The 27,690-nt window shown below is 36.5% G+C and overlaps 2 protein-coding genes across 5 annotated transcripts in view; both read right to left on the bottom strand.

Moving 5' to 3' along the window:
* LOC134743159 (protein spaetzle 5) overlaps positions 1-6,946 on the bottom strand; it is a 55,398-nt gene extending 48,452 nt beyond the window's left edge. The window contains exons 1-2 of one of the 4 annotated variants that reach the window (XM_063676505.1): positions 6,814-6,864; positions 1,608-1,699 (exon numbers count right to left, since the gene is read on the bottom strand). The gene's annotated coding sequence lies outside the window, so the exon portion shown is untranslated. Of the gene's footprint in view, positions 1-691; positions 894-1,607; positions 1,700-6,813 lie in introns of those variants that run through there. The other 3 variants (XM_063676504.1, XM_063676503.1, XM_063676506.1) reach the window with 3 other exon arrangements.
* A 4,641-nt stretch (positions 6,947-11,587) lies between these two features.
* The window catches only part of LOC134743158 (phosphatidate cytidylyltransferase, photoreceptor-specific), a 31,651-nt gene continuing 15,548 nt past the window's right edge, over positions 11,588-27,690 (bottom strand). Inside the window, exons 6-10 of the mRNA XM_063676502.1 lie at positions 22,303-22,469; positions 20,530-20,682; positions 19,003-19,131; positions 17,227-17,361; positions 11,588-16,813 (exon numbers count right to left, since the gene is read on the bottom strand). Coding sequence (XP_063532572.1) covers positions 16,721-16,813; positions 17,227-17,361; positions 19,003-19,131; positions 20,530-20,682; positions 22,303-22,469 — 677 coding nt within the window. The 3' untranslated portion in view covers positions 11,588-16,720. The remainder of the gene's footprint in view (positions 16,814-17,226; positions 17,362-19,002; positions 19,132-20,529; positions 20,683-22,302; positions 22,470-27,690) is intronic.

Genomic DNA, 27,690 nt, shown 5'->3' with positions numbered 1-27,690 from the left:
TTACAAACTAACAACTATTCTGTTTACTAAAATGACCCAGATGGTAGGCTAAAGGATGACTCACGTTAGACCGGGCCGTGTCCGGGCCGGAGCTTCCGGCGCTTCGTTTTCTATGGAAAGCACCACGTGATCACCTGTCATGTCATAGAAAAGTAAGCGCCGGAAGCTCCGGCCCGGACACGGCCCGGTCTAACGTGAGTCATCCTTTAACCAATCGAATTGACTGGTGGAACTTTTTCTCAGACATTCGTTCAACTAATAATAAGAAAATAAATAATTAGAAAACGATAAACTTTTACGACAGATAATATGTATCTGTTGCGGTTTTCGACCAATTAACGAATGTAAATTACGGTTCTTATCTTAATATGGTTATAAATAATAAACTTAGAAAATGTGCACACAGAAAATCATGCTTACCATTTATAAGTATATCGATATTGATCAAAACATACATATACATGTATACAATGATAAACAATAATAATAACAAACATTGCAATTTTGTCAGTGCCGTATCTTTGCTTTTTTCTATCTCAATACCATATGCCACTTAGGTTATATTTAATATTTAATAATGAACTTAATTGAGTACACGTTTTTTAAGTTTTAAATATAAAAGTACCTACCTATAAATTTTGCGAAGGTAATAGGTAAGTCCTAACTACACACGGATCAAAAAAATCCTTACCTTCAAATTAACACACGTTCAAAACAACAGTAAACTAAAAAACAAGCGAAACTGTTCCAAATTCAAATCACACACTGTCACTGTTTTTTAGATTTCGTTCATTCATCGCCGGTTCCCGCGTTTTTCTGGCGTTTTCGGTCGCGTTCATAAGCGGTGCGTTCAGCCCAACAGCTCTATCAGCACTGCCTTCTGGCCGGCCCGATGTGTGCTTCTCGCGCAACACGCATAATCAAATGAGAGGAAATGTATGGAGCTATTCACATTTTTATTTGCGTTATCTTTTGATGTTGTCTGAGGTTACTTATCATGTCCTCCATGGGTACAAACTTATCTGTCATAAGAATAAACTTGCTATGCTTCATCGCTGGTTAAATAAATAATCTACATTTTATTTCCTCGAATTAATAAATCCAACAGTAGGCACACATATTGAACAACCTAACATAATTCATAACACCATAGAGTAACTTATACTAGAGCGGTACTGTCATAGTAAATTTTGTAACCCCAGTAAATTCACTGCCAACTGTCGACACACTTTAAAACTAAAAATGAAGATTTATAAAAATACGATAGAATGTATTTAAATATAGATAAATGATTTTCTTATTTGTATTAATTATTTTTATGATTTTGACCCATGTTCTTTCACTGATATGCGTTAAAATTGTTAAATAACAAACGAAACCATCAACGCCATCTATACGACTGTAGGCCAAAACTAGTAGCGCCCTCTGAACGAGAATCAAATTTTCTTGATTTTCGAGGCACGTTTTTCCTTAGACTGTATCCATCTATTACGGAGTTATATCTATCTTTGATAACTCGAATAAACAAAATAGCTGTCACACCAAAATTGCATCAGTCACACTTCTGACCGCTCAACTCATGTCTGCAACCGAAGTAACCTACTTACCACTAAAGAAAGCAATACTCCGCGTCATATTGTTGTATCCAACGTGCAACGTGGTCTGTCCTCCTACTGTCCTTATCGCACATCGGCCTAATCTGGTTGAAAAGTGAGAGAGTTAGATTATCAAAGAAATGTGGTCTGGGTTTCGGGAATCGCCTAATAAATCGTCCGATGACCAGCATATTGCATAGGTTAGCAATGCAGATAAAATCAATAAGCCGAAATAAACTCTATGCTATTGCCATAAGGGTCTAATTCAAGTGAATTAATTTAAATGAGACGTGTGCGCCGAAGTCCGCTAAAACTGTGAAGTGAAGACACAACTGACACAAGCTTTGTTAAGTTTTGCAAGGATTGGCATATACGGATGATGTTTGATTTATCTGAGTTTATTTTGGGAACCTGATTTTTGAATATACGTAACATGGCAATTTAAGAGATCTAGTTTTGATTTTATTGTTTACGAAGATCACAATGAAGTCTTCATTTTCTTCTTTCCAGTCGTATCATTCAGTCAGTCGTCTGTCATTGCTGAGGGTCGCGATTGCCACAGACGTCTAGCACCACTTTCTTCCAGGCACTCCTATCTTTCCTGCGCCATTTGCAGGCAAGCCTGGGTCCTGCCTTTACTGTCTATTTACCGGGTAGGCGCTCTTCCTATACTTTACTACCCTTCTACGTGACCGATTATCATCAATACTTCCAGACAATCTTCGCGTCTAGAAGTAGTACGTTAGTAAACACTTTATTGGTCAAAACAAGTATACCTATAAAACAGACCAAATGTGATCTTAAATCTGTTGATGAAGTTTTTCTTGGGATGTACATATATTCACTTTATGTAGGTAATAGGCTATTTGACTAATTTTTGAAAATGGTTTTAATTTATTGTTTATGACTTAATAATTACACTACATTGATATTTCCGTGAAATTTCCTGTATTAAATATAAAAAAACAATGTTAAAGTTTATTTATTTTGAACGCGCCTTAAACGCTGTTTTTGCAAAGGGGCTAATCACGTGACACGTGTGACGTCACACGCGAGTAAACTCAGTCAATGACCTTAGTAAATCTTATGGTTTATGTGCATTGAATTGATTATTTCACTGTAAAATGGTATATAAATGGTGTATAGTGCCGCAATGTTTAAGTACGACTATAAAAAATCCAGATAAATTGTTTGTTTCCGTTCCAACTAATCCGAAAAAAAGAAAAATGTGGTTAAAACTAGCGCGAAGAGACCCAAAGAGCATTTAAGCGCATATAAATGTTTTTATGTGTGAAGACCACTTCGATGTAAGTAATATTTAACTGTAAATAAATATGGTAATTAAAGCAGCGGATTTTGTTATTTAACGAAACAAGATCTAGGTATTTAATGTATTACTACATAACCTCATAACATAGCTCTTTCAGCATTAGTAGGTAGTTAGTAGCATACTTTTTCTTTCAAACTAAAGTGCAGTATGGAGATATTATTCTCGTCATCGTATTCTATATCTATATATCGTCGTCATATTCGTATCATCGAAATCGAAATGTTTTTACATTTCTAACTTCCGCAGCATAGTAATCCGGATTATCTTTAAAGAAAAGTGTAACCATTAATGCGTCTGTCTGGTAGGTTGCGCTATCAGCTTTCACATATTTCGGCTCCATTTTGAGATTCTTATGAATATTGTGCTACTAGATATACGGATAAATCGGAATATATCAGAAAACTGTGGAACAATAACTAAAATTAGCTAAATACAAATAAAACAGTTAAAACACTCAAGGCAATCAAGAATTTTTACCCGCGTGTGACGTCATCCGAGCGTTGACCAATCACAGAGCGTTCACGTCCCTGATGAAATTTCAAAAAATATTAAATTTTCTTTCGTTTATTTTCCAAAAAATAAACATAATTTACATTCAAATATAGTGAAATATACTTTATTAGTTTATTATCTTTCAGGATGACAGCAATTCTTTATATATTTTTAATGTTGTCAAATACCCTATTGTCATTCTAATTTAGTGCACTATTTCAAGCTCACCATTGTCACGTTTTATGTACCTACTTAGAATTTAAATAGTTGGTCCTTTGAACCGGATAAAATGATCAAGTGATCATAATCTCATCAGTTTAGTAATGCTATTTGAACTTCAGTCGTTGTACCACAATCCTGAATGATTCCAGACAAATGATACATGATATTGATGTTTTGTTATATATATTAGGTAAGTACCTAATGCATAAATTAAATAAAAAACACAGGTACACGTTTAGAATATTTACTGCTGTTTTGAAATATCATTTGTTAGTTCTAACGTGACAAGAGGCAAATAATTTATACATATTTGGTTGCAAGCTGATAGGTCTGTAATTATTTATATTAGCCGGGTCGCCCTTTTTGTACAACAATATTACATCTGTTTTTGCCCAGTCGGTGGGTATTTTTCTATCATCTAGGATCTTGTTAAACAAGATTGTTAAGTGAGGGGCTAGCAGAAACTTGCCTATTTTTATTGCCTCGTTTGGAATGCCGTCTGGTTCATGACTTTTGTCCTGTCTTAACTTATCTATTTTTTTCATAATTTCAGAATCAGAGAATCTGTTTAAAGTTGTAGAGTCATGGGCGATGGGTTCATTTTCCTCTTAGTAGTTATCTCGCTATGAGTAGAGATTTTGATAAAATGATGTAGCAGTCTCTATTATTATTGATCTTGAGTAAGTTTTTTTGTTAGTAGAGTTTTCACTTAGGCCTCTTGTCTCGAAGAACGCCTAGCAAAATACAATGAAAAACACCAACCACCAAAGCAAGCTGGTTTTAGAAAAAACTTTTCTACAACGGATCACATCCATACGCTAGAGCAAATCATTGAAAAATATGAAGAACACCAAAGTCCGCTTTACTTAGCTTTTATCGACTATGCGAAAGCGTTCGATTCCATATCTCACAAAAGCATGTGGACAGCTTTATATGAATGTGACGTACCGTACGAGACTATAGAGCTTATAAAAGATATGTATAGCAAAAGTGTATCTTGTGTAAAAATGGAAACTAAAGGCTCTGAATTCAAAATCTGCAGAGGAGTTAGACAGAGAGACCCGCTCTCGCCTAGAATTTTTATTACTGTTCTTGAAAGTATTATGAAAAAACTAGACTGGAAACAGAGGGGTTTAAATATAAAAGGCAATTTTCTGAGCAATTTGAGGTTCGCCGACGATATCGTTCTCTTCTCAGAAACAGCAGTACATCTAGAAAAAATGGTTTGCGAACTTCACAAAGTCAGCCAAGAAATAGGACTAGAGTTAAATGCCACAAAAACTAAAATCATGACTAACTCTATAAAAATACCCATTAACGTCAACACTACCCAATTGGAGTATGTACAGGACTACAGTTATTTGGGTAAACAAATAGCATTTACTAAATCCAGACACTACGACGAAATAAACAGGCGAATTAATATTGCATGGAGTAAATTCTGGAGTTATAAAGAAGTGTTGAAATCAAACCTTCCTATAAAGCTTAAGAAAAAAGTACTTGACACCTGTATACTTCCATGTCTGTCATATGGCAGCCAAACCTGGATATTCAACAATAGCATAAATAATAAGTTACAAGTATGCCAAAGAGCTATGGAACGGAGTATCCTAAATATTAAAAGGAGAGACAGGAAACGAAACGCGGATATCAGAAAAACAACAAATGTAATCTTAGACGCCTTAGAACATTGTAAAAAACTGAAATGGAGATGGGCTGGTCATGTAGCACGCATGAGCAAACAGAAATGGACATACAAAGTGACTACTTGGCCAGGACCACAAAATAAACGACAAACAGGAAGACCTAACGATAGAGATGTATGGAATAACATGGAGAAGGCCTTCACTCGAAGAGAGGTCCTTAATTCAAACTTAGTACATAAATAATTTTTCCCCTCACTAGCTCGGAAAGTTGTCGTTTATCCTTCAATACAAGCGGGGAAAAACGCGTTTTATCCACTAGTGGGGAAAGTAATTTGACCTTGGATGGAGCGTGTTTAAGTAGCTTGACAGATAACAAAACGTAAAACGCTCATGATAATGGTTCGTTCGATATTAATTATCAATAAATAAATGGTTTGAGAATCTAATTAAAAATACCAAATTTAGCTTTATTTAGTGATTTTAAGTCATTAACCTTAAAATTCCATAAGAAACGTTTTTTTTTATAATGATGTTTATATATAATTCTGAACGCACAAGTTGAGTAGATGCAATTTCAGAACGCATCATTGACATTTCATACATCAGAAATGTCAACATTGTCAACAATTTTTTTATTTAAAACCTTTTCTCACCGACTCGCGTAAAAATACACAACTTCCAGAGTTTTCTGTTATAATATCGTAAAGAAATGAGTGATTCCAGTGATGAAGATGATCTAACGCCTGTGGATGTTGTACTTTCCTCGCTATAGTGAGGTGAAAAGTTTTGTGTTACACACGGGCGCAAATGTATTTTACTTCTCGTGTGTTGAAACACTCGCTACGCTCAGGATTCTATTTTAGAACCACTCGCTACGCTCGTGGTTCAACTATAGAATCATTTCGCTTGCTCGTGTATCAATTCCACACTCGCGGGTAAAATACAACTTTGCACCCTTGCATAACAAATAACTATAATTAAACTGCACGACATAAGTATATATTGAACAATTAAAAAAAAAAAAATGTATATTTTAAATCTTATCATAATCGTATTTAATTGTTTAATATAGATTGTATAAAATTCTAGATAATAATTAAATTAATATTTAATATACTTAATGTTAAAATGAATTATGAATTTGAAATTGCTATTCTAAACTATTTTGCACATGAAATTATTTAAGAATTGTTATGTATATTTTTACTATTGTAATGTATTTTTAAATTAAGGAATAAATGAGGCTATAAAAAAAAAAAGTTCTAACGTGTTAAATTAGAAGTTTTTTTAACATATTATGTAATTAAGTATCTATTTAGGTTTCATATTAAGTTACCTAAGCTTGTTTTAAAACTAGAACCTAGGCATTAAATTTAAAAACCAAACCAAGGTTAAAAATATGCACGTCTAGAACATCCAACTTACGCTCCATTTCTTCATAATGGAAGGTCACATTTCAACAACCCAATTGCGAACAGAGTGAATGACCTCCTAGACTAACCACATAACAGAAATATTAATCACTTACTTATTCTGCCTTGGCGCGGTTGCGTCATGTCGTGATTTCTTTTATCCTGTATCAAGTGTTTGGGGGATCAAATTGCTTTCCCTTCTTAGTTACTCAGTACTCTGTATACGTTCGCGTCGCGACTTGAATAAATATCATCTTTGCAATATTCTTGTTGGTGCGGGTTTCCACACCTACCCGCTGTTAATATTAGCGCATATTGCGTTTAATTTGGTTGCGGCATTTGGAAGTTACAAGTCTGAAACAAATGACGATATTGTACGTTAATGATATGTGTGATGTGATACTATATGTATATGTGTGTATAATAATATGTATAATTTTAGATTAGATAAGTATGTTGCCCTATGTGGAACTATGTTGCCGTGCCCTAACAGGGCATCACATGAACAGCTTATATTTAAGAACTCCTTTTTTTTTTGACGGAGTGGGAATGCACTTACGCACGGTGTGTGGGACTCGCCGCTCCTTCCCCTCTCTTGCCGAGAGGGGGGGGGGGGGTAACACCTGTACCCGCTATGTGATATGCAATAAATGGGGCATTTTCTATGAAAAGGGACCTTATTGTCGATGGCGCTTACGCCGCACAGCGTCGCGCGGCATTGTATTTATATCGACCTCGCTCCAGACTACGCGGCGCGAAGCCGCGAACGCGAGTGTGGAGTCGATTTCGCTGATTAGCGAACTAGACTCCAGACTCGCGTTCGCGGCTTCGCGCCGCGATTCGCGCACGAGTGTGGAGGGCCCTTCGGAGAATCGTTTATAATGGCGTAAGCGCCATCGACAATAAGGTCCCTTTTTATAGAAAATACCACAAATGATTTCAATTACTTCGAGTATACCAATTTAATTAGCACCGTTCAAAAATGCTTAGGTATCTACTCGTACCTACCTACGAGCCATATTCGGAAAATTATTTTGGCGCTAAGTAACTATTGGCTATTTGTATTTGAAACCAATATTATATTCAATATGGATTCTGGTCAACATAGATACGAGTCGTCAGATGCGAAGAAAATACTGATTAAAGTAGTTTCCTTGCTATTTTACTTAAAGCGGGAACACTAATCGTGCCATGCCTTCCTGCCATTCCATTGTATTCTGTCTATTGCCATTGTATAAAAGATAAAATAAAAGTAGTTACTTATTCTAAATACAACCCAACTTCATCATCATCATTTCAGCCTCATAGCCTGCTTAGCATATACCTTTCTTCGCTTACGCCACCTGTCCCGATCCTGAGCTAATCCTCCCCAGAAGTGACCCAACCTTGAGGGTTGGAGGTTACAACCTATCACGAAAATGAAAATTTGAGGATTATTTATCTCCATATCAATCGCTTTTGAGATACACGGAATTCGGTTTTCGAAGGTGTCTCCACGAACAACGGGCACACGCAGCGATTTGAATCGAGATCTGTCATTGCGCAAGATGCGTGGGAACGCCCGCGCACGCTGCTAGCTCGCGCGCGCGCGTGCAAAAACTAACGGAACTCGCTTCCGACCTCTTCCGATTACATATCAATTGAAGGGTAGGTGTTCTTTAATTATAAGGCTGCGTTTGATTGGCATGTGATGTAATTTAGAAGTTAGTACGTTGCTATAAGTAATATTCAAATCGAATAATGAAATTACGATGCGCTCAACCCCGAACTGTCGATTTTAGACCGAGTACTTATCCACCACTGCGCCTAGAATCAACACCAGTCCACGCACAACATTTATCGATGAATTCTCTAGCTCATCGGCATGGTTTAGAATTAGAAGATGATAGAATTATGTGCATGAACGCTTCTTCACTCGCGCTCGCTCAACTGAACTTTTGTTTTTATCTTGCAGATACTAAAATAACAAATCGGTTGGACAAGCTGATGGGAAAATCGAACTGTCCTTTTAGTACTTATCTGTGATACTGTGGCACAAGTAAGGTGAAGGGGGCAAAGTTCAAAGTATATGTCTATATTCTATATTGATTATATAAATAGGTAGGCGCACTTACACGGCCGGCGCACTTCGCCCCCTTCACGGCGAAGTGCGCCTGGCGTGTAAGTGCGCCTACCCCTATTATATCTATATAGACTAAATTAAAGGTAGGCGCACTTCGCCCCCTTCACTTAGTTATTCACAAATAGGAATTAGGGACACATATAGCTCGGATAGAATAGAATAGAATAGAAATAATTTATTCGTTAGCACACACAAATAGAAAATTATACAAAACAGAGAAACATAAATAAAAAGAAAAAGTGCCACGAAATGGTCTCACCTCAGCATGTTGCTGGCGACTTCCAGCGCTGATCTTCCGGTGAGACCATCCGGTGAAACAATCACGGCAGGTAACAAGAAAAACAACAAAATTAATATATAATATAACATACAAAAGACAGAGACAGAGATAAGTTAAAAATACATATTACAATAATCGCTATCACCACGTACAGCTGTTATATCCGGCCGAACTCAGCTTGGCCGTACATTATAACTAGCGCCATGCGGCAGATACCGCAGATACGTAAACTAAACTAAAATTACAGCTAAGACAGGTCGATTTTATCAGAACTTCTCTTTAATTAGAAAAAAAACAATACTGTATCAATCTAAATTTGACTGCTTAAGTGCTTACAGACAGTCGCAAGAGGGCGAGAACAGAGTTTTTTAAAGTAATGTGCCATGGCAATGCAGAGGGAACCTAATCTAAGTGGTAAAAGCAAAAAACTACAGGCAGCTCGTATCATGTAAGCAGGTTTCCTGGATAAGTTGGTGGTTAAGCATGCACTGTTTAAGCTTCGTTTTAAAACTATAAATACTTTGCAGGTTCCTCTTTGGCGGCGGCACGTTATTCCAACATTTTGTGGCCGTATAACGATAGCTGCCCCGGAAGGCTGCCGAAGCGTGGCGTGGCGTCAACAATTGAATCCCACAATTACGGCGGTCGCGGAGCCTAATGCAAGACAACTTGTTAAAAAGATATGCAGGGGTTTTATACTTCAGAACTCCGAAGAGCAAACAAGCCAAATGAAGTTTACGTCGGTGCTGCATCTTGAGAATCTTATGACTATTAAAAAATAGATAGTGTACCTGCTTAATTAGTCTTAATAGGCGATTTCTTAGTAAGGATTGTTTTTTACTAAGCGTTCTGGCTTGATTATGTCCTAACCAGGAATAGTACATTTCGATGCTAGTGCGGAAAGTATGTCATTACTTCACGAGTACCAAGATATCGTGGCAAGACTCGGGACGAGTGAAGAATGACATTTTCCGCACGTGTATCGAACGACGTTTTTTTAATACAGTTGCGAAAAAATAATAAAAACAACAAGTAAGAAATAAAAACTTTGGAAACTTAAAACGCCTCTTAGTAGGTAGTAAAAGTAAGAAAAAACGCCTCTTCTTTGACAGGCGTTTCGGCAGCTATTCCGTTCCATTCAGACAACTTATTAAGAACGGTTTTTCAATATTCAATATTAAAAAATAAACGTGTTAGGTATAATGATGATGAGGTAAGTAATTAAATTATAAAATATGTATATTTTTCGTATTCTTACATTAACAGTAGGTTTTTATGTTGATTACGACGTTTAAAGGAACCTAATATTAACACTCATCAATAAGTAGTCATGAATTGGAACAAGTATAAATTTAAAAAATTGGAAAAGTAAAAAAAAAACACTAGTTCGCGAAAACCAACTTTCCGCACGCTTAACAGCTACGTAAAGTAGTTTTAAAATGTTTACATTCTCCTACTGTGCTAATAATACGCTTATACAGTCAAGTCTGAAAATATCGTTACGGACAGTGCCAAAAATTATGTACCTCTTCCTTATATGGGCAATAAGGTCGTGTATACATATTTGTGTCCCTTTGACTGTATCGATATTATTAGACGTGACTGTGCCGTTGAAATCAAGTAGCATAAAATTTTAGGAGACATGACCTTCTAATAGGTAACTTTAGGTATATTCTAATGAAATTAGCCACGCACTCTGGCGAGCATTCAACGACACGTAGCGTAGGTACCTAAACCTTCTGATTCGTCGCATCACCGAGGATGTTCTTTGTTTTCCAAAAAGAATTGACCTTTCGGCCATTATTGTGCTAAAGTCTAGTTCCTTTGTCTATTTTTTCACAATTATTGAATCTACTCATAATAATATCAGGTTTTAGTTATAGTTTTCAAACAGACAGTCAGTGGTCATTTATTAGTGGCAAACATGGTATACAATACATGTAACAAGTACATGAAAAACAGTAGGCTGGTGGCCGGCTGCATGAAACCCACCTGATAAAAAAAATTAAAATACCTACTCTGTGGGGGTAGCTGACTTTTAGTAGCTTCAGCTCTCCTAGTGAGTATTATATTCTTTGCTTCAGCTGCTCTTGGTCGGTCGCGTTTTAACTTTGCAAATTTTGTGCAAATGGCAATATCCTACCATACAAGATTCATTCTATTATTCGATGAGGTTTTTTTTGATAAATATTTGTACCACTTTTTGCCATTTGCACAAAATTTGCCAAGTTAAACCGCGGCCGACCAAGAGCAGTTGAAGCTACTAAAAGTCAGCTAGTTCAGCTACCCCCCCAGAGTAGGTATTTTCAATGCCACCGGACTACAGGTGTTTGAAGCGAATGACCATTTCGAGGGGGGTTTTGACCATTTTTGTCCCTTTAGACTTGCAAAACTACCTTTATTAAAATCGCATGCATAATAAAATAAATTATAAAGCAATTTGTATTTTTTCAGCAATTTCGAGGGGGATATTTAAAACAAAAGCATATTTAAGGAATCCATTTATTTGCTTCATCGCAATACAATAAAGACAAACAATAAATAATTTAATGCTAAACTACACAGACAAACACCAATTACATCAGTATAATAAGTTTACAATAGACTTACAAGTGACCTTATAACATTTAATAGAATTTACTTATTACATATTTATAATTCCCATTAATTCGTTTGAGATTTGACTGTTCACAGGTAATTCGAATACGCAAGCATCGTGTATCGTGAATTCGAGTATCGTGTTTTGTGTAAATTGAGTTCGACCGCTTTTTTAAACATCCAGTGGCCTGTGGCAACATTTTTGCAAAATACATATTAAAACAAAACGCATCTACAAAAGGAATGCGTTTTAAAATCGAATGTTATAACGGCCCACTTTTTCGTAATCTTTAGCCAATCGCCGGAATTTATTCAGTGCCCTGAACGCATGTTTAAAGCGAGGTTTAGACTAGCAAGAACTTGCATGCAATTCTCAGTACATTGCGGTATCTGATAAACATTTTGAATGCAGTTTACCTTAGTAGTCAGCAATGTAACGTAAATTGCATGCAAGTTCTTGCTCGTCTAAACCTCGCTTAAGCGTTCGAGCAACATTTTAGCATTGAACTTGCAGTTGCAAAGCAAAGGGGTTTAGACTAGCAACAACTTGCATGCAATTTTTATCACATTGCGGTATTTGATCAAACTTTTGAATGCAGTTTACCTTAGTAGTCGGCAGTGTAACGTAAATTGCATGCAAGTTCTTGCTAATCTACACCTCGCTTTGTCAACAAAATGTTTATGAGTTAAAGGCTCGGAATGGAAGCAAATATTAAACCGCTACTACACGGTTTAAGTCTTGTTTGGTTTGTTTATTTTATTTTAAATATTTGTTAGGGAGCGGATCGTTTATATACTTGCGAAAATTAAGGCATAACGTGTATAAAAAAATTAAGTGAGAGGTACATAATGTATGCTGACAATTAAAATTTACCATTTATATAACGAGATAGTTCCACAAATACTATAAATACTCTGAACCCGTATGGAGACACCCAATTACTTAACAAATACATCATCATCATCAATCCGACATAAAGATCTAACAACTATGTATGCTATGATAGCACAACTAGCACATTTTGATTCTGAATACGCTAAAATAGGTATACAATAAAAACTAGGTGAGTAAAATACATATGCAGGTGAGTATGACTAAAATCTATTTTATATTCTGAGAAAAATAAAATTACAACGTTCTACTAGGTACAGTAGCAATGCACTATCTAATTTACCTATACATATAAGGTACCTTAATGTGAAAACCAAGTGTTTTTTTTTGTTACAAATTTCAAAAAGGCCGCTTTATGTAACCATAAAAAAAGAAATCATTATAATGTTAATTCTGGTGTACATGAAGAAATAAAAAAAAATTGCAACACATGTATTGTGTTTCATCCATGTCGCAGAATAATTTCTTAGACAAAGCAAAACTTCTAGGTACATTCCACACTAATATAACTTAACCATTTAGTTTAACTTGCACGAAATTAGTGAAGCTTATAGAGCGCAAGCCAGGCGCAAATTTCGTCAGTCATCGCATCCCGGGCGAAAACTCGTATAGCGGTTAACGGCTATGTATAATGAACCCTCGTGAACGTCAGCTCCCGCTTCGTTGGTGGGTTGAGGAGTGGCAGCCACCGAAACGCGTAACACTGTCTTTCCACCGCGATACAACAGGCTGACGATTTGTTTTATTAACAATATCATCTAAACTATCATCTGACAAAGTATCAAACGGGAGGCGATGACGCCGATGACTGAAAATATTTTTTTTACATGTTCATGTGACCAGCTGACGGTCTTTCCACAGCGATACAATCGACTGTCGATTTTGTTTATTCACAATAGCATCTAAACTATCATCTGACAAAGTATCAAGCGGGAGGCGATGACAATTTTTTTTATAGAATTTATTTGCTGCCATTCATCAACCCACCAACGAAGCTGACGTTCACGAGGGTTCATCATACATAGCCGTTAACCACTATACGAGTTTCGCCCGGGAGGCGATTGGTCATGGAAATTTGTTCCTGGTCCGCGGTCTAACTTTTAGAAATATAATGCATATATTTATGAAGATGAGTGTACATATCCTCATATTCTAGTTTTCCAAACGTTAGCATACACAACAACTACACACATCTAAAGAGCTAGCGAAAATAAGCAAAACTCAACATAACGTAAAATCACAAAAACATCACCAAACTTAACAGTCAACCTGTCGGCGAGAAGTAAGTATAAGTATAAATATATATATATATATATATATATATATATCTAATTTACTAAAGCAAGCCTGAATTACTACCTAAAGGCTACAGCGACTCGCTGGTAATCAGTCGCAACCGAAGACTTTTGAAAATAGCTTAAACAATAATTATATTTTTGAAAATAGTAAAAAGAGGATAAAAGTCAATCTTTTGACAGTCTTAACAGTACATTTTATAACATACACGTTATTCCAGACAAAGTAAAATGTATTGATATGATAGCTGTAAAAATTGACGTCGTATCTTCATTCTACTGTACGCTACTGGCTAACTTAGATGTGAATTGGCGTCATCGCCAGTGTTTCTGAGGAATAATCCTCGCATAACGATTAATTCACTATTCAACCCTTTATGGAGACCCTCGGTGTATTTCTAACACCGTTAAAATATACAGAAAGATGACAAAGACAACTTATTGTCGACAACTTGCGTTATTTATATAGAAAACAATAATTTCACCATTTCTAAGGTAAAGTACCCAGATGAAATTATAATAGCTAAATATCGTATAACCAATAAAGGTCTATACATATTATTAAATCAGTACAGTACTGTTGTGAGACATAGTCATTTCGTTATAAAACAACATTATAATAGGATAGCTTTTTTAAATAAATACATCTTTAGACTTAACAATCTATTTGAGAAACATGAGTGTAACTTATTCATAACACGAAAAAGTCCTAAGAAAAACGAAAATAATTTACTAACAATTAAGCAAAAATAATTATACCTAAACGTCCTTCTCCACCAATAACCTAATTACAATACCGATCAATATTAATAAATATAATTCAGAATTTTTGTTTAGTACAAAGATAGTACAAAGTCTGTTAGCATACTAAATATTAACATAGGAATGATGGTGATTTATTTTTGGGTCATTTTTAGAAAATATGTCTCAAGTTTAATGAAACCAGTCATTGTAAAATAGATGTAAAGAGTTGCGGTAACACAGACATATTTTCTAAGAAAGGCTTTTATGAGGGTAGGAAAGGAACCTAAGTGATAAACTCAGTATGCTAACTACAGGTAAAGGATCAAAAACTTTAGCACATATGCAGTCATATCAAATATCAGTCAGCGAAGAAAGAAATGCAAAGCTTCCCTGTCTTATCCAATTCCCAAAAAACATAAGGAACTAAATGAATTAATAATATAACATTATGATCAAAACCTGCTGACAAATTTTGATTGGTAAAAATACCCTTCTCTATCAGTCGCTATCTTTGTTAAAATGTAGGATAATGTCATTAATACAAAATAAGGATATTATTACATATTTATAATAATTTAACCTATAATTTTTTAGTATACCTTAATATTATATTTCGAGACAACAAATAGACTTTAGAGTATCTAATTCTGGGTGTGATCTGTAACAGGAGCAACAAATTAAACTGTCTGTCCTCAAACTGACCAACATTTATTCACTTTTAAAATTAACTTGTATTTTGATTTTTAGCACACTTTAAAAGTTTATTCTAAGACGCAATGTCAATACAATAAATCAAAGGAAGAAAGTTGTATAATGTAAATGGGCCTTAATCTATGTTTAAATTATTTGCTCGTGTTACAGGCCACACTCGGTATATTTCGATGCTGGATATGAATATTGCTGTAAGTAATTTATTTGGAGGCAGGAATATTTTCTGTACAATGTACCATTATGAATTACAATGATATTCTTATCCACTGCGCCAACATACTAAAATACCTATAGTATACGTTTCGCGTTTAGCTTTTCTGCACCAATTTCCACAAAGATGCAATGCCAAAGTGTATGAGCAGGCATTATAAAACACCCGATTGGAATCAAGCAAAGATCAAAGACTGTGGAATTAGCTTCGGTACCTTGGCCTATAACTCGCAGTTGATATATCCAAACATGTGACCATATTGTTAAGTTCATTGACATCAAAGTGGTCAGTGTTAGAATTATCAACATGCGTATTTATTATAGTTACTAATGTATTTATGACGTTTATCAGTTTATCATAAGGATCGAGGTATTGCATTAGCGAAGTGATAGAATTGGATTTACCGTAATAATACTGTAGTGTTAAACGACCCGAATATTTGTTGTTACATTTTATAGGGCCTTAAGGCGATATTTACTTCCAATATTTAATTTCATGATTAAGTGGGGCCACGTATTACCGCCAAATTTGATAACACATAAGATAAATGGGATAGATTAGTATGTGTCAAAAGCTTAACAATAATATTTTCTATTACATCTAGCTAGAATTAATTCTAATATTTTTTTCTCATTTTTGTCGATTTATCATATACTTTTGGGAGAGCCAATATTATATCATATTATATACTTTTATTTAACTAATTGTATGTATCGCTTGCCTTGCCAAGTCTGTTATAACAATTTTGGTCAACAATTTTACGCAATGTATTTGTTCAAGGCAAATGCAGGCAAATTTTACAATTATGAGACTAGAACAAAATGTATTCCTCTCGAGGTACATAGCCAGATATGTTCCCTTCCAAGCAGTTTTGCGCTGGTTGAAAAACCTTCTCGTTGTTTAGGCTAACAAAGGTAATAAATGAATAAATTACCTAATTAAACTATAGCGCGCCATGAAAATTTACTTAAAAATTTTGGCAGAAAAGAATACTGGAAGACTACTAAAAGAAAAACAAGTTCAAAGTACAACTTCGTCTTTAAACAAAACAAAAAATAAAATCCTTCAGAATGTCTTAAAAAATCGCGTAGGTTTTCAACTCAGTACGAGTGCGCTGTTTTTGTAGGCAAATAGTAGGTACTAACTGGTATATTTTGAGAGCCAAGCATCTTACGGTACCATGTTGAGGATGTTCCTGTTCTCCAGCGACTCCTTCAGCGCGTAGAACAGTTGCAGTTGCTGCTCCGGTTTTAAGTTGTATACCTGGAAAATTTGTGTATATTGTTTTAAGTTGTATACCTGATAAAATTGTGTATATTGTTTTAAGTTGTACACTTGGAAAATGTGTGTATATTGTTTGAAGTTGTATACTTGGAGAATGTGTGTATATTGTTTTAAATTGTATACCTGGAAAATGTGTGTATATTGTTTTAAGTTGTATACCTGGAATATGTGTGTATATTGTTTTTAGTTGTATATCTGGAAAATGTGTGTATATTGTTTTAAGTTGTATACCTGGAAAATGTGTGTATATTGTTTCAGCCTCATCGCTATAAACATCAATAGACAAGTGTAAAATATGTGATCTTAGAAAATTTCCACTATAAATCAGGCAGGGACAGCTGTCAATGAAGAAGCGTAATATTGTAATGTGTGTGGTAATATTAGTTAGGTACCTGTTGCAGCAGTTTCTGTGGTGTGGCGGTGCGGATGAAGCTGGTGATGTAGACGTTTACGAACGTGGCCATGAGGAACTGGCAGTCGAAGCGGTCCATAATGCCGCCGTGCCCGGGGATCACGTCGCCAAAGTCCTGCAATGTTTCAACGTCAGATTGATAACAGACTTCTTTAGTACATACTTTTATTAATAGGTACTCGTTCGTTCGTAACATTTCCCACAGGGTGCGTTTCGACCACAGATGTGCGAGGATGCGTTGCGAGGGATGTATTTGTTAAGAACCGATATAATCGCTTCATTTGTTTTCCTTACTCAGCGTGCATTGATTATAGGGGCCGTGCGCGTTGGAGGGTCTATATAAATGTAATATGTAAATGTAAATAAATTGGAATATTTTTTTTAAGCCAGCGTCCGATTTGAGACGCTGGAGGAAATATTACGCGAAACTGCGCAGGGGGCCCCACTGCCACAATCTGAGGGTCTATCCGCTATCGCAAAACATGAAAATCGAAATTTCGTTATCTAACATCTCTGTCACTCTTGCATATTTGAGCGATAAAGAGGCAGATAGCGAAATTTCGGATTCGCGTTTCCCGGTAGGTACTTTGTAAACAAACCGCCTTGATGCATCAATGTCATATTTTATTAACTGAAAAGTTGTCAAATGTATAAGTTACTCTAAACGGGCTAGCCATGCACTTTGGTGGCAGAACATTGCAGTAATATCCCCTATTCATTTAGACAAATTTAGATTTGGATATGCCCACATGAGCAATTTCAATCTATACTCTACAAAAAAATGAAGAGTAGGTATAAGTTGGTTTGTACATACAGAGAGAATTTTAAAGATAGACCGAGAGATGGCGCTGTACCGCAAGCAAACTAGCGAACGACAAGTCGACGTAGACTTGTATAAATATAAATGATTAAATTACGCATTAATTTTCAATCCACGACGAATTGACAAATCACAATTAAACAATTTTTAAAAGTCAGTGTCCGATTTGAGGCGCTGATTAATTATGAAATAATATTTATTACGAGTTTTGGGAACAAATCGAATTATTTTATTAAATATTTTGTTTTGTGTTTTTTCTGAAGTAGTCACACTACTATAATTATATAAATTAAAAACTGTAATAGATGTCATATATTACAGTTTTTAATATTTATTATTTAATATGTATTTATTTATACATCAAATTAATCTATATCTAATATCTATTCTACAGGATGGCTAAAAAATAAGTGCATTCCCGTTGCTAGGGAGGTTTTGGGATTATACTGAGCAGCTTTTACTATGGGACCAACCACGAAATTGCGAAATAGTACATTTCGATGCTAGTGCGGAAAGTATGTCATTACTCCACGAGTACCGAGATATGTAAAGGCATAGAGTAACTTATACTAGAGCGGTACTGTCATAGTAAATTTTGTAACTCCCAGTAAATTCACTGCCATCTGTCGACACACTTTAAAACTAAAAATGAAGATTTATAAAAATACGATAGAATGTATTTAAATATAGATAAATGATTTTTTTTATTTGCATTAATTATTTCTATTCTTGTGGCCTGAATCGGAAACATAAACTCAACCTTGACACTTCACTCCAAAGCAACTGCTGCCCTCTACAGTCTACGTACGTCTACTAACTTCCTGGTCGAGTTATGATATCAATAATTTGATATCATAACTCGACCATTTATTTTTATCCTGGGTAACGTAGTGTACGTTATGTAATGAGTGGAATATAATAAATATTACAACAAACCTTAATCTTGAAAGCCCGCTTGAACCCAGATGCGAAGAACCCTCCAAACGGTCCGATCACGGAGCTGAAAATGCTCAGAGCGAGAGAGTGGATCATGAACGGATACATGTTGAGTTTTTCCATGCCGAACTGTGAAACAAACCGCATTATTAATATACTGATGTAGAAAACTTTATTAACCCACCCCACACTAGCGTCTCTCGATCGTCGGCTTCTAGACAACTCTATGGCTGCTGCTCGACGCTCGACGTAACCGTAACGTTGGCGCAACTGCGAAGCGACGCCATTTTACATAGCGCTGACTAAACGCCGACGCTCATAGTGTTGGGTGGCAGTAAGACATAAAATTTGCAATATTTTAATCTAATTAGAATCAATTACTGCAAAAAATAAATATAGTTGTAGAAAAACGAGGACAGCAGCAATTAAACAGCTCCCTAATTCTATTTGTTTTCAAATTAATCGCCTATGCTTCGTGCGTACCTATGACGGGTTTTGTTTTCTGTAAAGTCAATGTGATAAAAATGCATCCTTGATTAATGACCAGATAGAACGTAAATAGAAGAAAAAACATGCGATGCATATCTCGCATGTCCCACACCATGGAATGCTCCAACTGAATAAATAAATAAGAATGAGAAGATAACCAACTAGTATAACTATTAATATGGCTTTACTCGACATACACCTGGGGCATAGCTAAGATCACAATCGTTTATCGACAAACGCCAGGCGAAAAGTAACATTGTATCGGGATGACAGATGCTAAAAAGTCACGTGGTCATTTCCAAACAATATTTTCATAGGGGGGTGAATCAACTATTTCTTGTTGTTATTCTGTCTGTCAGCTAGGGGACAATATAGGCACAGATTGTTAGAAGAACTGTTGTACCATGTTCTATTGGTATGCTTGGAAAATGACCCATTATGCATATTAGGTTAGTTTAAATACCTTAAAACCCGGATTTGAATAGTGACCCAGAAGAACCATGGTAACTAATGACAAGAAAAATTTGATTCACCCGGGAACTCTGTACTTACGATCTTCATGATAGGCTGCGCGACTTGCGGCGGCGTGTAATCCTGCAGGCGGAACAGCGGCGAGGGCTCGCAGTCCATCGTCATGCGGCCCGGCGAGTCCGAGTACTCGATCGGGCACACACCACTCACACCAGGTACATCATGAACAGGAACACTACTCACGATCTTCATGAGAGGCTGCGCGAACTGCGGCGGCGTGTACTCCTGCAGGCGGAACAGCAGCGAGGGCTCGCAGTCCATCGTCATGCGGCCCGGCGAGTCCCAGTACTCGATCGGGCACACACCACTCACACCAGGTACATCATGAACAGGAACACTACTCACGATCTTCATGAGAGGCTGCGCGAACTGCGGCGGCGTGTACTCCTGCAGGCGGAACAGCAGCGAGGGCTCGCAGTCCATCGTCATGCGGCCCGGCGAGTCCGAGTACTCGATCGGGCACACACCACTCACACCAGGTACATCATGAACAGAAACACTACTCACGATCTTCATGAGAGGCTGCGCGAACTGCGGCGGCGTGTACTCCTGCAGGCGGAACAGCAGCGAGGGCTCGCAGTCCATCGTCATGCGGCCCAGCGAGTCCGAGTACTCGATCGGGCACACCAGGTACGGGTATTGGGACATCATGTACGATAGCTGGAACACAACATTTGTGATTACTAGTAAGCGCGTAATTGATTAAAACGTAAAGAGCGTGTCAGCGATGTTTGTGATATGGCATAAGTTTAAAATTATCGGTGAACTTAAGTTTTTAAGCCTCGACGCAGATTGTACTATGGGATCATAGATCCGAAACAGATGAACCTATCGGACATTTAAAACAAATATATTTTTTTAGAAAGACTTGATCGTGCGTTCGGAGCAAACATTTTAAGCATTAACTTTTGTGTATTTTATTTAGAGGCATACTTAAAACGTACATATGACACGAAAATTACAGGCTGTTCTGTCATTAAAATCCATACCTATAAATAGCGTACTAATCACAAACGTTATTAGCGTTTCGTGGCTTGTATTACGAGTACATACATGCATTACAGTCGTATCAATGATTTTTTTTTTATGTACAGTCAGCAGCAAAAGTGATCTACACACGGACTCTAATGTCAAGAGAATAAGGTTCTGTTACTATTAGTTATTCTGTGGTTCTGTGTAGATTATTCTTACCGTGTTATTCCGCTTAGCTACTTCTGCTGCTGACTGGTACCTATCCCGGTGAAACTTCAACATATTTTGTTTCGCTTTCGAGTGTAATCATCTGGAATAATGTCGTGGAAACTTTGTTTGACCGACAAAAATATCTGCACGGCTAGGACATCTTGCCGCGACTCACGCGGGGGCAAATCTCCGCAACTTGATTACTGAAGTCAAGGCCCGGGCACAGATTATATAATAGTTCTTACGAACAGATACTTATTTCTCAAACAAAACTCAAATATCTACATAAAAATACAATGGTGTGACCTTCAACGCGCCGCTCCCCGCACCGCACGCGCCGACTCAACGCTAGGGTTGCCTACGCTCTTCGCTTATTTCAAATACTTAGGTGTTTTAAGTAGATATCTAACTATAAATGTGTCGTAACAAATATATTACATCTATAAGACAATTTAATAGTACCTACGTAGCTTGTAACTATCGTAAAAATAATAACAGTAGGTGTAAGTGGTTAAGTGCCTATATTGAGAATGTCTACTTACTTTTCCCCATCTGTCGAAAAAGGGAAAATACTATATTGTTTATTTGTTTTGTTGTTTCTGGATCCATCCACATTATTTGTTGGTGACGAAGACATTTCTTTGGCATAGCGCGCAGTGACGTGCGTGCGTGAGCGCGTGTGGCAACAAACTGAGATATATAGGAGCCAGGAATACTGGGATAACTAATTAAAAAGGCCAATGCACGTCTGTTCGTATTCAAAGATATATTCGACGACAAGTTACAACTACCACCAAATTATGACATTGAATTATTTATAAAAATCTTAACCTACCCGCGAGTTCACTGACCGAGCGATCAGCTGTGATACGTGTCTATGTATGTACCTGCGGTACTATACATGTACATATGTCACACCAACTATCTGGCTTTTGTACCGCCGGCGGGACGAGATTCGTAGGCATAAATGCGAACTCGCGCGGAGAGTTCATAGGCCTGGCCCGGGGAAGTACATATGGTGGTTTTTATCAATCATCATCATCATCATTCCACGCAGACGAAGTCGCGGGCAGAAGCTAGTTAAAAATAACTACTCACCACAAGTCCAAACACAACAGTGGAAAACCCGCCACCAATGAAGCCCTCCCACGTCTTCTTGGGGCTGAGCTTGATGAGTGGCGTCTTGCCGAAGAAGAAGCCGAACACGTATGCCATCACGTCGTTGCAGATGATCATGGATACCGGCACTATGAACCAGATTAGACCTGCGGAGAGACAAGCAGACATACTGTTATTGTTTTGTAGGTATTGTGCCGTCTATTGTGGCAGCCCCTTAAGTGCTTGGCCTTAGTGCGTGGCGATATCAATATTGTTACCTCGGTTTGGCTGTTTAAATAGGTAACCTTCTAAATTATTTTAAAGTTAATAACAGTTTTTAATTTTGACCGGCGGTCATTAAAAAGCGGTAAATATTCAAGGTAAAAAGACATATGCAAGATAATTTGTGGTCAACTGTCAACGGCTGCATTCTAGGAGGATATGGGCATTGCCGAGCAGATGAACTGATCATCATGTCCTGTAACTCATCATCTTCCTCGCGTTATCCCCGCATTTTGCCACGGCTCATGGGAGCCTGGGGTCCGCTTGACAACTAATCCTAAGAATTGACGTAGGCACTAGTTTTTACGAAAGCAACTGCCATCTGACCTTCCAACCAGAGAGGGAACTAAGCCTTGTTAGGATTAGTCCGATTTCCTCACGATGTGTTCCTTCACCGAAAAGCGACTGGTAAATATCAAATGATACTTCGTACATAAGTTCCGAAAAACTCATTGGTACGAGACGGCGCCAGATTTAAACCCCCGACTTCCGGATTGAAAGTCGCACGCTCTTACCGCTAGGCCACCAGCGCTTCATCACCATTCAATTCATTCATCATGTCTTGTAACTATTGTTCATTTTTTCTCGAAGGATAATGTAACGTATCTAATCGGGCTTAATATTGAAGTCCTAATTCCTAATGGGTGGATCAACTGTTTCATGTTAAAATATACTGTCCCATCAGCCAGAGGACAATAGTCTAGTAGCATAGGTAGAAAAAAACTGTTGTGCCACTTATGGAAAACGGCTGATAACCACCACAAAAATGTATCATTGGTTAATTTAAATGCTGTAAAGTCACGGTTTGGAGTGACGAGTGACCCATGGAACGTAACCATGGCAACAATCAGGTGAATTCTACGTAGAACGGGTCTAACTATATGTATACATATGAATGTTGATACGTTAGACGATCTAAATGGCAATGCCAGTGCCTATTCCATTATGTGTTAACGAGTAGTAGTCGCCTTGTAATAAGCAACTTGGCCGAATCCGACGCACAATCAAGCAATCAATTTGAATCGCTTTGCCGTCCGTTAACCTACTTGTGACTGAGTGACTGCTTCTTGGTTTTATGTCTATTTACTATTAAAAGTATGTTGCATTTCTATTTCATTAAATTTTTAATACTAATGTGTTCCTTAGGTAGGGAATGGGAATGATAACTATAGGAACTTTAAAAACCGTTGCTGGTCGGACTAAGCAAAATGGAAGGTTCTCTACCCCTTGGTAGTGTCATCAGATACATTGGAGCGGCCAAGGTGTTCACAAATATCTGAAAGAAATGTCTATTATCAAGACGATTTTCAGATATTTTTTGCACATTGGCCGCTCCGATATATCTGTTGGCTAGTATAAATGTCCTAACTGAACTGAATAAAACTAACAATCGTGTACTTGTGTAGGTCACTTTCCGCTACTGACTGTAGACTGACCTAGGATTGGCAACTATCTTTGGGTACGAAACCATATAAACGATTAGACAAAATTTCAATTGCAATGTTAATGTAATACTTCGTGTTCATGAAAATACAGTTTTACTACGCATTGTTCGAGCGTTGGGGCATTCCCTGTTCTATAGAATTTGAAACAATTACGTTAACTTCACGACAGAATAGCCTATTATTTGATATTATTTACTATCGTTAGGTTGCACTTTACTACTCAAACACCTCGTGAGTGCGATTAAACTATGTTTTACATTGAGGGTTTTCAGTACATCGAGAAGCACAGAGAGTTAGTGTAAGATTAATATCAAAATTAAGATTTTTGTAATTTGAATGCGGATATTGGTCTTCAATTCGTACAATCTATAAACGGAAGAAATAGATTGGAACATATTTGTTGTTAAATTACAAAACTACGTAGTACCCTATTTTAAGACCGAAGTTTATTTTTAAATCATCGACCTAGAATCCTAATTAAAGGTACCTCCGCGGATACTTTTACTAAGAGTCTGTGTGACCCTAATCCACGCGAGTGATTAAGGTGGGGTTCGCCGACCGATATTTGCGAGCCGCATGCGGCTTTGTTAGGTTCATTTGCGGCTCTTTTATGTAAAGCCCTAAAATAGTGCGAGAGTAGAAAAAATATTTAATATTCCGAAAAAAAAAAACAAGGAACTCAAAAGAAGTACATAGTCCTGAAGTTTAAAAAAATAAATGGCGGTGACACAAGTCATAAGAACATTTGTTTTTATTTTTTTATTTGTGCTTTATTAATTCAATTTACACATCAAAATTAGACCTATAAAATAAAACTATGAAAACGGATTATATCGCGTATATTGAATTTATAATACATCCCGACGTTTCGAACTCTTTACAGCGTTCGTGGTCAACGGGTGACGGGTGACGGGTGAGTCACCCGTTGACCACGAACGCTGTAAAGAGTTCGAAACGTCGGGATGTATTATAAATTCAATATACGCGATATAATCCGTTTTCATAGTTTTATTTCATGAGTAACTATCGCGGTAACCGAAGACAATATTATAGACCTATAAAATTGTATATATTTTGATTAGCAACTCAACTTACTAGTTACGCATAGCATACTTGCTATGCTCTAACGAGTAAGGGACTAAATATGAGAAAGTTCGACGTAATAATCAAATTAATTTCGGGTTAAAGAATTTTTATTTTCTCATAAAAAAAATTACATTTCACTTAACGAGAACTTAGAATATGTAAATACTGGTTTTTACCAGTAAGCATAATTACAATTCTTAATGCTAAATCTTAATTATACAGTTAGTGTGTTATAATTAACTGAATTTTTAGGTTTAATTCTAGTTTTAAATTTATAATACCTATTTTAGTTTAGTTTGTTATTATTTAACTTTATTGAGCAATAAAGCCTTCATATATACTAAATCTATTTACATAATAAATGCTACTAATTTAAAATTTGTACAGCGTATATCAGCGTAATTATTTAATTATAACAATAATATTGCTCAGCCAGTTCCCGTCAACGTGCTAGTCAATCAGTGCTAATCCGTTATACGTAAACTGGCGTATTTTTTATGCAATTAATATAACCACCCTCCAACCACGAATATATATTACAAACCATTACCAAAAATACAAAACTCGACACATGTTGCGTTTCTTTACAATACATCATCAGGAGATGCTGGAGATGTTGTTCATGTTGCTGATTAAATTGATTTGATTTATTAAATTATTTAAATAAATTTAATAAATTAGATAATTAATACGTACAGGTTTACGTTATCGTTGAATGTACAGTCAATGACAAAGATAAGTTTATATTTTTCGCCTTATTACAAAGGACTAAGGTGCATAAGTGTAAACAGTGTAAAAGTGTAACTCTGTAGAGGGGCATTTTGGTAACGCGCCGGCGCTGAGATTTCACCATAAGGCCCGTAAGCGAAGTGAGAATAGAGACGAAAATCCCTTATATCAACGAAACGAAAGAAGAAAATCTTGTAACAAATCTCAAGTGCTAAAATTAAACCCCAGTGCAAAGCCGGTACATTATTGAGCAAGTTAGCACGCCCTACATTCGCCTGAGCCCGCCCTACATACTCTGAAAGGCTTCGCGGCCCTGACAATGCCGAGGGAGGTTGTTTATCTTGCGACGTATCGGGACATGTTTAGACAGGTCTGTTGTATAGCTATCTAGGTGTTGATGGGTTGAATGGACATTCTTCGCTGTAGTTCTGTTGTGTATCTAAACAGATTTCTACTCGATTTTATTACTTAAGGTAAGTATTTCTAGGTTCAGTTTTGTTCAATATTGTTTCCTGAAATTTAGAATATCATATACTTACACACGGCTAAGGATACTTTTTGTATGTAAGTATATTCTATATATGTTTGAACAAGGCAAGGCAATGTAAATAGCTATCTTTTACTTTTATACTTTAGAACAAAGGTCTTCAAACCACGGCGGGCTATTTCGGCCCACGAAAAACATGCGGAGGCCTGGCCGTGGCCCTCGGGTCAAAATGTGGAGAACCCTGCAGTCGAACACTACTATTACTAGAAATGGTTGGAAGACCAAAGCTATAAGTATAACGGTTTTCTCTAATAAAACAGATCATTTGCAAAAAAAAAAAACATTTTTAAAATCCAAACGCCATACGATTCTTGCACCAAATGTACCGAATCGTATGGCGAATCAACCATTTTATGTTACTTAATATTGATTATTGAAGAAAATGAAGCAACAAGTCAGTAACCGAAACGCCCAGTAAATAAAAATAATGTTACCTGTAATCACGAACTTAAACGGTACATATAAAAAAATAATTTATTTATACCTTCTACTTTGGACCAAAGTATAATCGAAGCGAAAAGGGGTCGAAAGTTGGTTGCGTTCATATTAGCCTATTTCAGTTCATGCGGATAAGCGATATAGATTTAACGACGGTTACGTTCGATACTTTATCAAATAGAGCTTATTCTATGACAGGTCGAATGCTCTTATCTAGTACCTGAAGGATGAAATAAATAGGTTTAAAATACTTATGAACTAACTTACTTATTTTGGTTAAGTAGTAGTAGTAGTAGTAAATCACTTTATTGTACAAAACAAAAATTGTTAACATGAAATTCATATAAATTTAGGTACAAAGGCGAGCTTATCCCTATAAGGGATTTCTTCCAGCTAACCTTAGAGTAAATGAGTGGAAAATTCGAATTAGATAGATAGACAAACTTACAGAACGTACAATAATATTTAAAAAGGAAAACTACAAAAATACCTAAAATACCTACCTGTCCCTGTTGCTTTGCGTAATTGCGTACCTACTACATCTAAACACAGAACCCCATGATAGTCCATACTATATAACCCGAGCATATTATTTTAACGGACAAGAAACGGACTAATAAGAATAAGAATAAATTAACGTACACCTTCAATCAGTCATCCTATGATACCTACTGTTGGAGTTCATTGACTGATAATTTTATCGTTATCAACGTAGGTATAATTAGCGGCCATAATGAATCATTCGGATAGGTTAAAGGGTATCAACAAGTAAGATGACCTATTGTAAGGTAAGCATTGTAGTCGCGAGTTTAATTTACTTTATTCATGTCTTAATGAAGGTACAATATACGATGTGACGGG

Source organism: Cydia strobilella, chromosome 7 (genome assembly GCF_947568885.1).
Source record: "Cydia strobilella chromosome 7, ilCydStro3.1, whole genome shotgun sequence".
NCBI lineage: Eukaryota > Metazoa > Arthropoda > Insecta > Lepidoptera > Tortricidae > Cydia > Cydia strobilella.
The sequence above is the reverse complement of the archived record's forward strand: the minus strand, read 5'-3'. Positions and strand labels throughout refer to the sequence as shown.